Here is a 14,107-nt window from a genome sequence, read left to right on the forward strand (position 1 = left end):
CTCTCTTGATGTCATACGATATTAGCAGGGTGGGCAGAACATTCACACTGTTGGGGGATCCTCATATACCAGGGTTATAGTTGTGGGTTGGTGCTATCATAGCTTTGCAGAGCAGATCTACATGCTGTAGCTCTGTACAGTCACTAGGAGGCAGTGTGAAAAATATGTGGCATAACCTGTAAGAGGTGAAAGTCAAGTGAAAAAGTGTTAAAATCAATCTGTCTGCTGTAGGCATCGTCTATGTTTCTCACACTGCTTTTTTTTTTTAATGTTCTGCATGTCTTCCTCTTTGTGGTGATATACCACTCCAGTTTAACTAAACTTTCAATAAATATTCATCCTACACATAGCATCATCACAACTTGGCTGTGTTTTGTTCTAAGGTGTGAAAAAAAGAAGGCAACCAAACCAAAAACAAGGTATGGGTCCTCACCAGGGGTCAAGGGTGAAACCACAATGAGCGTTTGCGTCTGAGGAACTGCTGAGATTTGAACATGCTGGGTACCATGACTGGAATCACTGAGAACCTACACAGATGTTATGCACTGTTAGTTTTGTCAGATTATTGCATGCAAGCACTTGGCATTGTTTGCTCACCAAAATTATGTGCTCTGCAACACGAAAAATCCTACATCAAATTAGCCTCCAGCTTTAACATAGGCAAACATAGCCTTCTTTAACTGGTCTCAGCTGTGCTGGCTTGTTAACTGTGTTCAGCTGTTGGTGTACCTTGCTAAACAGTTCACTACCTAGAACCTTCAGGAAAGTTGTACCTGGAAAACTTGCGTTGGCACCAGACCAGGTGATGTGGATAGGAAAACGGCTTTGACAGGGGACATTTGAGTCAAGTCACTTTGCTATTACATAAAACTGAAAAAGAAAATGTGTTTCCACTAACACTTGCAATGCATAATTACAAACATGCACACAAAGTACACTCACAGAGACCACAGTTACAAAAGTAGACCACATGTCTTAGGAGGTAGAGAGAAAGAGGAGAGACTTTTGTATAGGTGCAGAAGTCGATCACTGAGTTCACCACACACTAGGACAGCTGACTGTGAGCGCACGATATCTTTAACATTGCAATTCCCATTTGTTTTGCAGCTTTTGAGTACAGTCACGACTCAAATAGTACAACTAGCTGCACAAGCTGATGAATAACACGTTTTTAGTTTCAAAGAAGCATGACAGATACGTCCTAAATCTGACTTGCATCCATCCACTCAATGTCCTCCTCAGTCATACGACTCACCACGACTGCTGCAGAAATGATAGTAGTTGACTGAATTTAACTGAAAAATTAAACGCAGCTTGCACTTCAGTAACTTATCAGCAATGTGGTTGTTTTTCACATCCTTGGAAACAATGGCAGCTGTTTTCCATTCGTGAACTAGAGCCTTGTTGATCAAATCTTGGTATTTGGCTTTCTTCAGGTGGTGAGAGATAACTAACCCGCCCTCCCAGGTCATTTCAAGTTCAGTTATTAAGATTTTTTTGTGCTTCAGGACCATAGAATCAAGTTTAATCAGAGGAAGGTCACAGAGGTCTTTCTGTCCTCCTTAGGTCAACTCGCATTTTTCCAGTCACAAGTTTAGAAAGGACGACATTGATCTGTTGTTTCTTGCCTTTGACCCTCTGTAGGCTGTCTGTGTCCACTTGCACATTTTTGTAAGGACCATATCGTGCCTCCAGCTGTAACAGCTGTTTTAAGAGATCTAGTCGTGGTACCCTGGATTACCTCCAAGGTTAGCGATCACATGGTAGTTTAATGGTGTACTAGAAATCATAATGTCAATGCTCTACTGAATACCGTCCCAGTAACACAAACATATCATTTTTATTTTCAAAGCTGAGCCTTTTAAGTTCACTTTGTGACATGGATGCCCTTTGTTGCTATTTCTAACTAGAGATTTCGAAGCTGGACCGGTCCGGACAGTAGTAGAGCATATGGGTTGTAATTTCACAGTCTGGGTCAATGCTGGTGCCTTTTGTCTCGTTTCAGTGACAGACTACAAGGATTTACCCTCAGGACAATTATAATTATACACTTTCGTGGCCATGTGGCAGCACAGACAGACAAACACCCAGTATAACTGTCATTTTACTTCTACAGCATTTTGACATCTGCCATGTGCTGAGCTGTCCTTGTGTCTGTCTGCACATGTGCAGTACATTCTTCTCAAGACTGCAAGAGACCAGACACCGACAGTGCATACTGAAATCATAATGTAACTCCTCAACACGTCAGTTGTGTAACAACACATTCAATCAGGTTCTGTAGAGCTTTTTAGATACTTGTACTTGATTTCTTCCCATTTTACTGCACTATGTACTTCTGCTGCACTACATTACTGTACTTTGTTTTATAGAAGCACTCACCAGATTTACATTTGAATTCTAAACCATGTGATAAACACTAGAATAACCAAGTGGTTTCCAGTATTTATAGACTGTTTGTGTTAAAGTGGGCTTCTTACATTTATATAATTTCCTTGGGGATTAATAAAGTATTGATTCTGATTCTTGTAATGTGTCTCATATTTATGCACAAGGCCGTATTTAACTTTCCTAATGGTTCTTAAGCACTCCCAAATATTGTTATATTACATATAACATCTGGCATATATTGAAAAACACTGAGAATCCCCAAAGTTCTCACAAACTCATGTGGCAAGCAAATTGCAAAAACAGGATTAAGACCAAACCCATTAAAAGTCATTATATTTGTTTATTGACAGCATAAGTAAGTGGAGATTGTAAGAAATGGTTAGCGGAAAGTGAGCCAAACGCTTCACTCGAGCATATCCCATAAAGCTCATAAATGCTGGGATCATGCAGTGATACTTGATAAAAGTCATCCTGAGATTACACAAGAAACAGGCTGTAAATTTCTACATGAATATAATGATGGGCTGCTGTGTGATTTGAGCCACATTGACTGGAAGTTCTGGTGTTTATATATAAAAAACAGTTTTCTTGCCAAAAGAGCCCACAAAAACAATTACATAAATTATCTAAAAACTGATGATATGTGGACTAAAGGACCAGATGATAATGAGACTTTTGCATGTGAGGTCCAGCTTAGTATCGGCGAGTCACAGCAGGCCGCCGTGGTTGACTTCTAGCGCCAAAGTATCTGTTGTAGGCCTGCTGGGCACCGTGGTGATAGGCATAGAAGCGGCAGGGGGAGTAGTCCTCGCAGATCTCTGCGCGTCTTTCTGCTGGAGACTTGAATGTCCTGGGAATTAAAACAAGAAGGTTTTCAAAATGAAGAAAAGTAGAGGAACTCTAAACAGAAATGAATTTAATAATTCTCTTTTATCCTGCACTCCAGGCTCTGTGTTTGTGTCTGTGGATTCTTGAAGCACATGTAGATGTTTAATGGTCCAATTAGGCTTTGTCTTAATGAGGCACAGTGCCGTATATGTATGGCAAGCATGCATTTTCTGTGGGTTTGTGGTTTTAAACATGCAGGAGATAAAGTGCTCTGCATTGCATGCCTGCCCATGGTTTTAGGTTTTACCTCCTGAAGTTGTAACTGCCGAAGCCATTCCCTCTGGATGGGATGTATATGTTGCCTCTCTGTGGTGGGATGAATGAGTTGGCTCGGTTTGGAGGCACAAACAAATCTGAAACCACAAAACTTAACTAGTGGGAAAATTTGATTTCAATCAGCATCTGGCATGCCGGTCATGCAGCAGATCAGGTGAAACAAGGGCTGAGGGCATGTTAGTAAAGACTAAATGAGGATTAAATACATCACATTTGTTATAATGGCATGCATGTTTTTCCAGAACCGAGAAACAACATTTCAGTCACCTTCAGTGGATTCTGTGCTTTCATGAGACTCTACGGGAAAAACATGGAATCGGGTTAATCATAAATGATGAATGTCTTATTACATTTTGTTATGTTGCAGGTTATGAATAAATAATGGCTGCCGAGCGATAGCAAAGTGAGGGCGTCTGGGAGGATCTATACCATAGCAGACGCAGAGAGAGACTGCAGCACAGAGTGCCAGAAGACGAAGAAGGCTCCTCATCCTGGGGTTTGTTTATCTGCCTGCCTGCTGGAAACAAAGCAGACAAGTATTTTTGGTAAGTCGTGGTAGTGCTGAAGTAAGAGTTAGATAGGCAGTAGGGAAAAAATAGAAAAAAATGAGACAAAATAAGGCAAAGGGAAGGATGCAGAACACTTTTTTGCATTTTGAGGGTGGGTAAACAGACCAAAACCTCAAGCTGGGGTAAAAAGTGACAACATTTCTGTGGGTTTTGTGCAGATAAACAACCAATATATGAAAAAAATCTCTGTGCATGCTGGCACAGTGCTGCAGATTTTTTTTTAATGGAACAAACACAAAACCACAGATATGAGTCAAAAAGTCTTTTCACTGTGCTGGCCTTAGGTTGAGGCCAATCTGCACCACGCAATGAAACCTCAGGTTGCAAGGAAGAACCGTAAGAGAATAGCTGTGGCCGAGAGGAGCTGCTTAACAGCCAGCGAATGAACAGACTGGAATTATGAAGTTGAGGGTGGCTCGGGGTGTACGCTCGCACCGCACGTGTCTACATGTAAACACTCAACGTGTAAGTGTGAGTGACCTGAGGTAGGGTAAGTGCCACCTGTATAAACAGCAGTGCCAGATGTCTGCAGAAAAGCTTTCATCCCCACGTTCTGTTTGTGGGATTTGGATGGAGCGCTTGTTTCGGCAGCGCTCTTTTTCACCATCAATAGCAGCTTTCATTATACATTCAGAAGCACACACACACACTGACACATGATCCCCTCAGGCATATTTGTCTGCAGTGTAAGCCAGACCCACAGTGGGCACAGAAACAGCGAGCCTGGGGCCTAAAGTTCAAAAAGCGACTCCCAAAGACTGGCAAGGATAGCTAAGTGAGTGAGTGAGTGTGTGTGTGTGTGTGTGTGTGTGTGTGTGTGTGTGTGTGTGTGTGGTGCTGACAAGAGTGTCTACAGAGTTTAATGCCTGTCTGAGTCTCAATAGGGGTCCTAGTGAAGTCCCAGCTTCCTTCCCTGCAGACAGAATGTGCACACATCATTGGAAAAAGCCAAAGAACCAAGATGAGGGTGTACATTAAAAACTCTTTAACAAAAAGAGGAGGGCCACAGGCCTACTTTTCTACCGTATTTTCATTGGCAGATAATTGAAAAAAAAAAAAAGTAAAGTACTATAAAAATAGTCACAAAATAAAAGCTACGTTTGCCTGATTGTGTCCAAAACTCAAAACTTCTCCTACTTTTCACCTGCAAAGAGTTTTAAGAGATCATTTGCTGTAATTTACTTACCTTGAAGGAAAATTATGGAGTGATGGAAACTGTCTCAATACCTTCTCCTCAGGAACATTTCCTAATTCCTCATGGCAAAGCTTTTTATACTCATCTCTGTCCCCCCACCCCTTCATTTTTCTGTCTCCATCCACCTCCCTTTTAGTCCTCGCAATTTCTCCTCCCTTCCCTTACTATCACCCCACACCCACCCACCCACCCACCCACCGTTTTTTCTACCAGTTAATAAGACCGGGGTATTAGCTCACTCTCTCCCCAACTCCTACGCTTTTACCGAAATAAACAGAGCTGGTGGTGATGGCAGGAGAACTGGAGAAAAACAAGCCGGGGGTAAACAGAAAGACAGAGAAGAGGGTGAGGGAAAGGGTGGCACGATGACAACTAAGCTGCTTCATAGTAGGTACATGATAATATTTGCCACTGTTTGCCAGCATGCCTGCATGATATGAGAGATAACAAAAAAGTTCAGATAAAACATGAAATGGTTGCAGATTGTGATCTAAATATGTCTCTGAGAGCACAGAAATAGCACATACGACAGTGCTGGTCTTTACTTTAAATCTTCCCGTTGCCAAGCACATTTTTAATAAATGGTTTAAAGGAGAAGCATTTATGATTGTGGTCAGCAATAACTGTAACTCTTCTTTTGCGCTACCATAAAAGAAGTCCACTGTGTAAACAGATAATAAGTGACACTGAAGTAAAGCACAACTTTAGTAATAGTCAGTGTTTCCCTGCGGCGAAGTCTGAATAAAAAGAAATAAAAACCCACATATATGAATCAATGTGTATGCCCTTAAATCAGCTTGCTGTAGTGCGAGCCATTTGGTGGGGTTTGGATCGTTAAAGTAAAGTGAGTAGGTTGTTATCGAGAGCAGACTGGAGATGTTTCAAGGGAAATTTTATGAAAGGAAGCTATTGTATAATAGTGGAAGGGGTTTTCCATCAGAAGGAGAACATGTGGGGCTCTGGGTTAGTGCGAGAGTATAAGGTATCACACATAAATTTAGTAGAAGTTAGTAGAAGTAGAAGACCCTGAGTTTTAAGAAAACATAATTAACTGTGTTTTTGTCTTCAGCCCCTGTCTAAGAATGCTATGGATGTTCCCTTTCATTGTTATGAAAACGGTGCAAAGCATTTTGCTGAAAAAGGACACCAACATAGATTTGCCAAAACGGCAGTTTCTCAAATGCCCACTTGACGGTGGCTCCAGTGTTAAAATGCTAACCTTTACTGCAGAAAAAAGCATGTTCATGAAAACATGTCTTGGTCTCTATATTCAGTTTTACCCTGCTAACAAGTGTGCATTAATTTATTTTATATATTGCCTGTTTTAATATTGTTAAAACTCAAGTTTTACATCATTATAGGCAATCACTGAAACAGACCTGTATATAAAAGATGGACAACTGTGCTGTGACCCACTGGTTTTGAACTCTGGATTTTGAAGGTGCTCTTCCCATCACGATGTTGGAGTTTTGAAGACAGAAATTCCATATTTGAAAGCTGGAATGTTTGGGGGTGTCAAAATTTGTAGGCTGCATCCTCCCGAGGACCCGGCCTTCGCCGTGTATGTGGGCCAGGTCCTCCAAAAGCCGGGTTGGCCGGAAGTGAGCGGCTGTGAAATTGGACGGTCTAGCATTCAGTTTTGCGTCACTAGCTGTCTCACTAGAGTTTAATAAACTCAGCTGCCTGCTCCTTGCTATCTAAAATATAACAGGAAAGTGGCGTAGTTCTGTTTAATCAGTTTTCTGTTTGACATTTATTCAGCTGTGATCTCAGCCAAACCGATTTACTCTTGAACAAATAAAACACTGAAAAAAAGGCAAACAATAACATTGTTAAGGTATCGAAGTGACTTATATATCATGTTTAACCTGAGTAGCAAAAGACCGCGGGAGGTCTGAAAACAATGTGCCGGGAGTTCGCTGTTCTAGCTATTGAGCTGGTGGGTAACAGACATCTCCAAAAACGTCAGAGCACTTTTGCAAATATGTGATGTCTTGATAAATCGAGCAGATATTTGACATTTACAAAGCTACATTCTCGCCTGAAACATCTTAAAAGTTTATTTTGTGACCCAGAAAGAGTAATAAGAGTAATATTAAAACTAAGTAGCCGCCGCCATTGTTGGAAACTGGAATTGGCTGGCCCACGCTATGAATTCTGGGATATGGTGGGCTACGAAGGATACACCCGACCCAGCCTTTGAATCTGGGGAAAAGGGGGACGCATTTGTTGACTGCATTTAAAGGAGTCTAGGAATTTGGACAGCCTTTGTCGCATTGCTGTGACATAATCGGCCTACAAATGAGGCCTCAGTAGGATGCAGCCTATGAATTTGGACACCCCCTTCGTGCATTAGCTAATGCTAGCAAGCTAGGTTAGCATGCTGCATGTCACACAGATGAATGAATGAAGCACTTTCGCTCATCAAAACTAACACACAATCATCTGTGATGGTCTGCATCGTGCAGTCAGCCATGATACTAACAGTCGTGACAAAGAGATTCAGAACTGGAGAAAAACAAGCCGGGGGTAAACAGAGAGACAGAGAAGAGGGTGAGGGAAAGGGTGGCACGATGACAACTAAGCTGCTTCATAGTAGGTACATGATAATATTTGCCACTGTTTGCCAGCATGCCTGCATGATATGAGAGATAACAAAAAAGTTCAGATAAAACATGAAATGGTTGCAGATTGTGATCTAAATATGTCTCTGAGAGCACAGAAATAGCACATACGACAGTGCTGGTCTTTACTTTAAATCTTCCCGTTGCCAAGCACATTTTTAATAAATGGTTTAAAGGAGAAGCATTTATGATTGTGGTCAGCAATAACTGTAACTCTTCTTTTGCGCTACCATAAAAGAAGTCCACTGTGTAAACAGATAATAAGTGACACTGAAGTAAAGCACAACTTTAGTAATAGTCAGTGTTTCCCTGCGGAGAAGTCTGAATAAAAAGAAATAAAAACCCACATATATGAATCAATGTGTATGCCCTTAAATCAGCTTGCTGTAGTGCGAGCCATTTGGTGGGGTTTGGATCGTTAAAGTAAAGTGAGTAGGTTGTTATCGAGAGCAGACTGGAGATGTTTCAAGGGAAATTTTATGAAAGGAAGCTATTGTATAATAGTGGAAGGGGTTTTCCATCAGAAGGAGAACATGTGGGGCTCTGGGTTAGTGCGAGAGTGTAAGGTATCACACATAAATTTAGTAGAAGTTAGTAGAAGTAGAAGACCCTGAGTTTTAAGAAAACATAATTAACTGTGTTTTTGTCTTCAGCCCCTGTCTAAGAATGCTATGGATGTTCCCTTTCATTGTTATGAAAACGGTGCAAAGCATTTTGCTGAAAAAGGACACCAACATAGATTTGCCAAAACTGCAGTTTCTCAAATGCCCACTTGACGGTGGCTCCAGTGTTAAAATGCTAACCTTTACTGCAGAAAAAAGCATGTTCATGAAAACATGTCTTGGTCTCTATATTCAGTTTTACTCTGCTAACAAGTGTGCATTAATTTATTTTATATATTGCCTGTTTTAATATTGTTAAAACTCAAGTTTTACATCATTATAGGCAATCACTGAAACAGACCTGTATATAAAAGATGGACAACTGTGCTGTGACCCACTGGTTTTGAACTCTGGATTTTGAAGGTGCTCTTCCCATCACGATGTTGGAGTTTTGAAGACAGAAATTCCATATTTGAAAGCTGGAATGTTTGGGGGTGTCAAAATTTGTAGGCTGCATCCTCCCGAGGACCCGGCCTTCGCCGTGTATGTGGGCCAGGTCCTCCAAAAGCCGGGTTGGCCGGAAGTGAGCGGCTGTGAAATTGGACGGTCTAGCATTCAGTTTTGCGTCACTAGCTGTCTCACTAGAGTTTAATAAACTCAGCTGCCTGCTCCTTGCTATCTAAAATATAACAGGAAAGTGGCGTAGTTCTGTTTAATCAGTTTTCTGTTTGACATTTATTCAGCTGTGATCTCAGCCAAACCGATTTACTCTTGAACAAATAAAACACTGAAAAAAAGGCAAACAATAACATTGTTAAGGTATCGAAGTGACTTATATATCATGTTTAACCTGAGTAGCAAAAGACCGCGGGAGGTCTGAAAACAATGTGCCGGGAGTTCGCTGTTCTAGCTATTGAGCTGGTGGGTAACAGACATCTCCAAAAACGTCAGAGCACTTTTGCAAATATGTGATGTCTTGATAAATCGAGCAGATATTTGACATTTACAAAGCTACATTCTCGCCTGAAACATCTTAAAAGTTTATTTTGTGACCCAGAAAGAGTAATAAGAGTAATATTAAAACTAAGTAGCCGCCGCCATTGTTGGAAACTGGAATTGGCTGGCCCACGCTATGAATTCTGGGATATGGTGGGCTACGAAGGATACACCCGACCTAGCCTTTGAATCTGGGGAAAAGGGGGACGCATTTGTTGACTGCATTTAAAGGAGTCTAGGAATTTGGACAGCCTTTGTCGCATTGCTGTGACATAATCGGCCTACAAATGAGGCCTCAGTAGGATGCAGCCTATGAATTTGGACACCCCCTTCGTGCATTAGCTAATGCTAGCAAGCTAGGTTAGCATGCTGCATGTCACACAGATGAATGAATGAAGCACTTTCGCTCATCAAAACTAACACACAATCATCTGTGATGGTCTGCATCGTGCAGTCAGCCATGATACTAACAGTCGTGACAAAGAGATTCAGTTCAGCTGTTAGCTGAGGTGCAGCTTAGCACCACTGATTAGCTCTATCTTTAAACACTGGGAGTCTTGTCAGTCCAAATAGCCGCGACCCTAAATCCAGAATCCAAATAGATGAATCAGTTGTTGTGAAGGAGCAAACTATCCACACAGGTAAACCTTTTTTGTAGGCTGAAAACAAGCTTATTAATTTTCTAAAGTTGGACATTTTCACATGGGAGTCAATTGGATTTGACTCATTTTAGGAATCAGAAGCCTTTTTTGGCACTTCTGCAATTACTTTATTTTTCAGCCACACAGGCAGCCACTTGACTGGACCTCTCCACTGGGTTTGTGGTATTGGCACCTTTTGGAGTATTTTTAATGCAATTATCTGGTAAAGAATGTGGCCTACTGTGAGGATAATTACACTAGCAGCCCATCCGAAAAGCTGTTGCTTCAGTTTCAGTGGGTGAAAATTTAGTATTTAAGTGTTTTATAGCAGTTTGTTTGAACACACCAAGCTAATCAGTAGGTATCTTTGTTAATTTGATGTACCTGTACAGCTCGCAGTGCCGCTTCTAACCAGCCTTTTTGTCTGGCTCCAAAAAGACACCAAGGGCCAATGGAGACCACTAGCTAATGGGTGACTTCACTGTGGCATCACATTGCATCTTTTATATAGTGTATGATCCTATAATCATATAGTTAACACCTGCTCAAGTTCACCTCAGGTGTATTTAAAGCAGGAGCAGGATTTAAATTGATATATAGTGGGCTGGCCAATCTATTAAGAACAGATCATATCTACCGAAGCATGCGTGCATAAGTCGCACTTCATCAGACAGCTCTCCAAAGGCACCTACATTAAAGTTAACATTGCAGTTACACAATACCCCTATAGTGCCTATCTGAGAGTTATGTAACACCACCATCACATTTGACTCAGCCAGAGCTCTCTGTGAATAGCTGAGGTAGAATCCGCCTTCACCAATGATAAACAAATCCAAACAGGAGGTCAGCCTATGCCAGGAACCAGTGCGGCTCAGACAGACAGATAAACATTAAGACAGACATAACGATAGAGATAAGAAGAAGAGGGGTGCTTGGGTTCAAAAAAGCAGAAAGAGAGAAACTGAGTCAGATGGTGCAGGGACAGAGAAAGCACATGTTGCTGTGGTTGGATGTTTTTGGCACTTCGTCTGCAGACACATTCAGTGATGTGGTCATATTAGGCTGTTAACTGTGGAACCGCTGAGCTGCAGCTCCGATCTCTTTCCACACGACAAAAACGAGGGGAATAAAAGTGAATGAGAGGGATTTGTCTTTAGTCTCCATATTTTTAGTTGTTTGCATGTTAAGGGGGGGATTTGGAGATTTTGGAGGCTTGCTAGTTAACAGCTCTAAATTTGCTCTTAAATTTGGAGACGGGCAAAAGGGGATCAGATGGGTGATTGAGATGAGGCGGAGAGGAAAAAAGCTGTCAGATGTTCTCTGTTTTGTTCCAGTCATGCTACCCCAGTGTTTTCTCTCTGACAATTGATAATCCTTTGATAATCTTGTGGAACTTTTCCCTCTTCTTATCTCACTCTCTTTTCTGCAAGTTCCTGTCCTGACCTGTCACCTCCTTGGTCACACCAGGGCACAACAACATCAACAACAAAACACACACTATCTATCTCCAGAGAAATATTTAAATTGCACGTTAGGAGAGCCAGAATCATGTTTTTGTAAGCAGCGAAGTGTGCCAGAGTCCCAGACGCACAAAAACTGGAAAAACAGGATGGGAGTCAACTGGCGGGACTGGTGCATGACTGCTGTGAGTAATACGGTTCACCTGTATGGCACATCTGTGCTTGAACTGGCGATAGTTTGAATTAAATGTGGTTTTAATTAAATCGAGTAGGAGGGAGACACAGAACAAGCTTGAGGGAGGAAAATTTCTGCATCAGACTCAGTTGATTCTGAACATATGATAGCAAGAGACATGTCCGTGCAAGGCGTGCAGGAAACTGGTGGGAGGAAGGAGGAAAGAATGAACGCTCGGCCGAAGGAAATTGAAAGGAAAAAAATAAATAGATTAAATGAAAGAATGAGCGTGGAGTTCATAATTAAGAGAAGGCCACAAATGTGTACGCTAACCAAGTCGTGTCTGCATAAACACATATTGTAACCTAATTGGGCAGGGTTGCATTTCCCTCAGTGGGCGAGCAGGTGAACCTCAGGCTGCTCTGCGGCTTGCTCGGTCAGAGCGGGCAGAGCGCAGGCAAACACTCGTTCCATATTTTTGTTCCTGCTATTTTTACCCTTTCCTTCCTTAACGGGCATTGCTGTGATTCACTTTACGTTCTGTTTGAAAACAGTAGACACATTAAGGAGTGAGTGACTCACACTGAGTCAATGAAAACATCATGTGATGTAAGCTCATTCCCCGGCCCTACCCGTGGGATGGCCGAGGGATCCGGCCAGACTGGATGAAGGACAGACATTAGTCAGGGCTGTCCTCCTCTGATGGCTGTGAATTTTGCCATGTGAACGTTAACAAAACTTTCTACGGATTTATTGATGTTGCATAATACCGACATCCAGCAGGGCACACACATCTTCAGGTGTGTCAGTTTTTACTGATGATAGATATATATATATATATATATATATATATATATATATATATATATATATATATATATATATATATATATATATATATATATATATACACATATATATATATATATATATATACATACATACATATATATATGTATATACAGTGGGGCAAAAAAGTATTTAGTCAGCCACCGATTGTGCAAGTTCCCCCACTTAAAATGATGACAGAGGTCAGTAATTTGCACCAGAGGTACACTTCAACTGTGAGAGACAGAATGTGAAAAAAAAATCCATGAATCCACATGGTAGGATTTGTAAAGAATTTATTCGTAAATCAGGGTGGAAAATAAGTATTTGGTCAATAACAAAAATACAACTCAATACTTTGTAACATAACCTTTGTTGGCAATAACAGAGGTCAAACGTTTACTATAGGTCTTTACCAGGTTTGCACACACAGTAGCTGGTATTTTGGCCCATTCCTCCATGCAGATCTTCTCGAGAGCAGTGATGCTTTGGGGCTGTCGCCGAGCAACACGGACTTTCAACTCCCGCCACAGATTTTCTATGGGGTTGAGGTCTGGAGACTGGCTAGGCCACTCCAGGACTTTCAAATGCTTCTTACGGAGCCACTCCTTTGTTGCCCGGGCGGTGTGTTTTGGATCATTGTCATGTTGGAAGACCCAGCCTCGTTTCATCTTCAAAGTTCTCACTGATGGAAGGAGGTTTTGGCTCAAAATCTCACGATACATGGCCCCATTCATTCTGTCCTTAACACGGATCAGTCGTCCTGTCCCCTTGGCAGAAAAACAGCCCCATAGCATGATGTTTCCACCCCCATGCTTCACAGTAGGTATGGTGTTCTTGGGATGCAACTCAGTATTCTTCGTCCTCCAAACACGACGAGTTGAGTTTATACCAAAAAGTTCTACTTTGGTTTCATCTGACCACATGACATTCTCCCAATCCTCTGCTGTATCATCCATGTGCTCTCTGGCAAACTTCAGACGGGCCTGGACATGCACTGGCTTCAGCAGCGGAACACGTCTGGCACTGCGGGATTAGATTCCCTGCCGTTGTAGTGTGTTACTGATGGTGACCTTTGTTACTTTGGTCCCAGCTCTCTGCAGGTCATTCACCAGGTCCCCCCGTGTGGTTCTGGGATCTTTGCTCACCGTTCTCATGATCATTTTGACCCCACGGGATGAGATCTTGCGTGGAGCCCCAGATCGTGGGAGATTATCAGTGGTCTTGTATGTCTTCCATTTTCTGATGATTGCTCCCACAGTTGATTTGTTCACACCAAGCTGCTTGCCTATTGTAGATTCACTCTTCCCAGTCTGGTGCAGGTCTACAATACTTTTCCTGGTGTCCTTCGAAAGCTCTTTGGTCTTGGCCATGGCGGAGTTTGGAGTCTGACTGTTTGAGGCTGTGGACAGGTGTCTTTTATACAGATGATGAGTTCAAACAGGTGCCATTCATACAGGTA

General features: G+C 41.9%; 1 protein-coding gene across 4 annotated transcripts; it reads right to left on the minus strand.

Annotated features, from left to right (window-relative positions):
* Window positions 1-2,756: 2,756 nt before the first annotated feature.
* Window positions 2,757-5,439, minus strand: mgp (matrix Gla protein). Of its 4 annotated transcripts, none has more exons than XM_080905591.1 (5): window positions 5,311-5,439; window positions 3,985-4,072; window positions 3,823-3,852; window positions 3,527-3,632; window positions 2,757-3,241 (listed from the first exon to the last, which is right to left on the minus strand). In XM_080905591.1, the coding sequence occupies exons 2-5, from the start codon at window positions 4,043-4,045 to the stop codon at window positions 3,085-3,087; spliced, it is 354 nt and encodes a 117-aa protein (XP_080761717.1). In that variant the 5' UTR covers window positions 4,046-4,072; window positions 5,311-5,439; the 3' UTR covers window positions 2,757-3,084. The 4 variants fall into 4 exon arrangements, with proteins under 4 accessions (XP_080761717.1, XP_080761718.1, XP_080761719.1 ...); XM_080905592.1 differs by having other exon boundaries at window positions 3,985-4,069; window positions 5,311-5,433; XM_080905593.1 differs by lacking the exon at window positions 3,823-3,852.
* Window positions 5,440-14,107: the final 8,668 nt, after the last annotated feature.

The sequence above is a fragment of the Rhamphochromis sp. 'chilingali' genome, assembly GCF_963969265.1.
Source record: "Rhamphochromis sp. 'chilingali' genome assembly, chromosome: 15".
Lineage (NCBI taxonomy): Eukaryota > Metazoa > Chordata > Actinopteri > Cichliformes > Cichlidae > Rhamphochromis > Rhamphochromis sp. 'chilingali'.

What these genes read in the sequence shown, in the direction of transcription:
- mgp (XM_080905591.1), bottom strand. Translation starts at nt 4,045, where the DNA reads ATGAGGAGCCTTCTTCGTCTTCTGGCACTCTGTGCTGCAGTCTCTCTC. An exon ending in AAGCACAGAATCCACTGAAG is followed by an intron (nt 3,633 to 3,822) that starts GTGACTGAAATG and finishes TTGTGGTTTCAG; the next exon opens with ATTTGTTTGTGCCTCCAAAC. An exon ending in GGCAGTTACAACTTCAGGAG is followed by an intron (nt 3,242 to 3,526) that starts GTAAAACCTAAA and finishes TTTAATTCCCAG; the next exon opens with GACATTCAAGTCTCCAGCAG.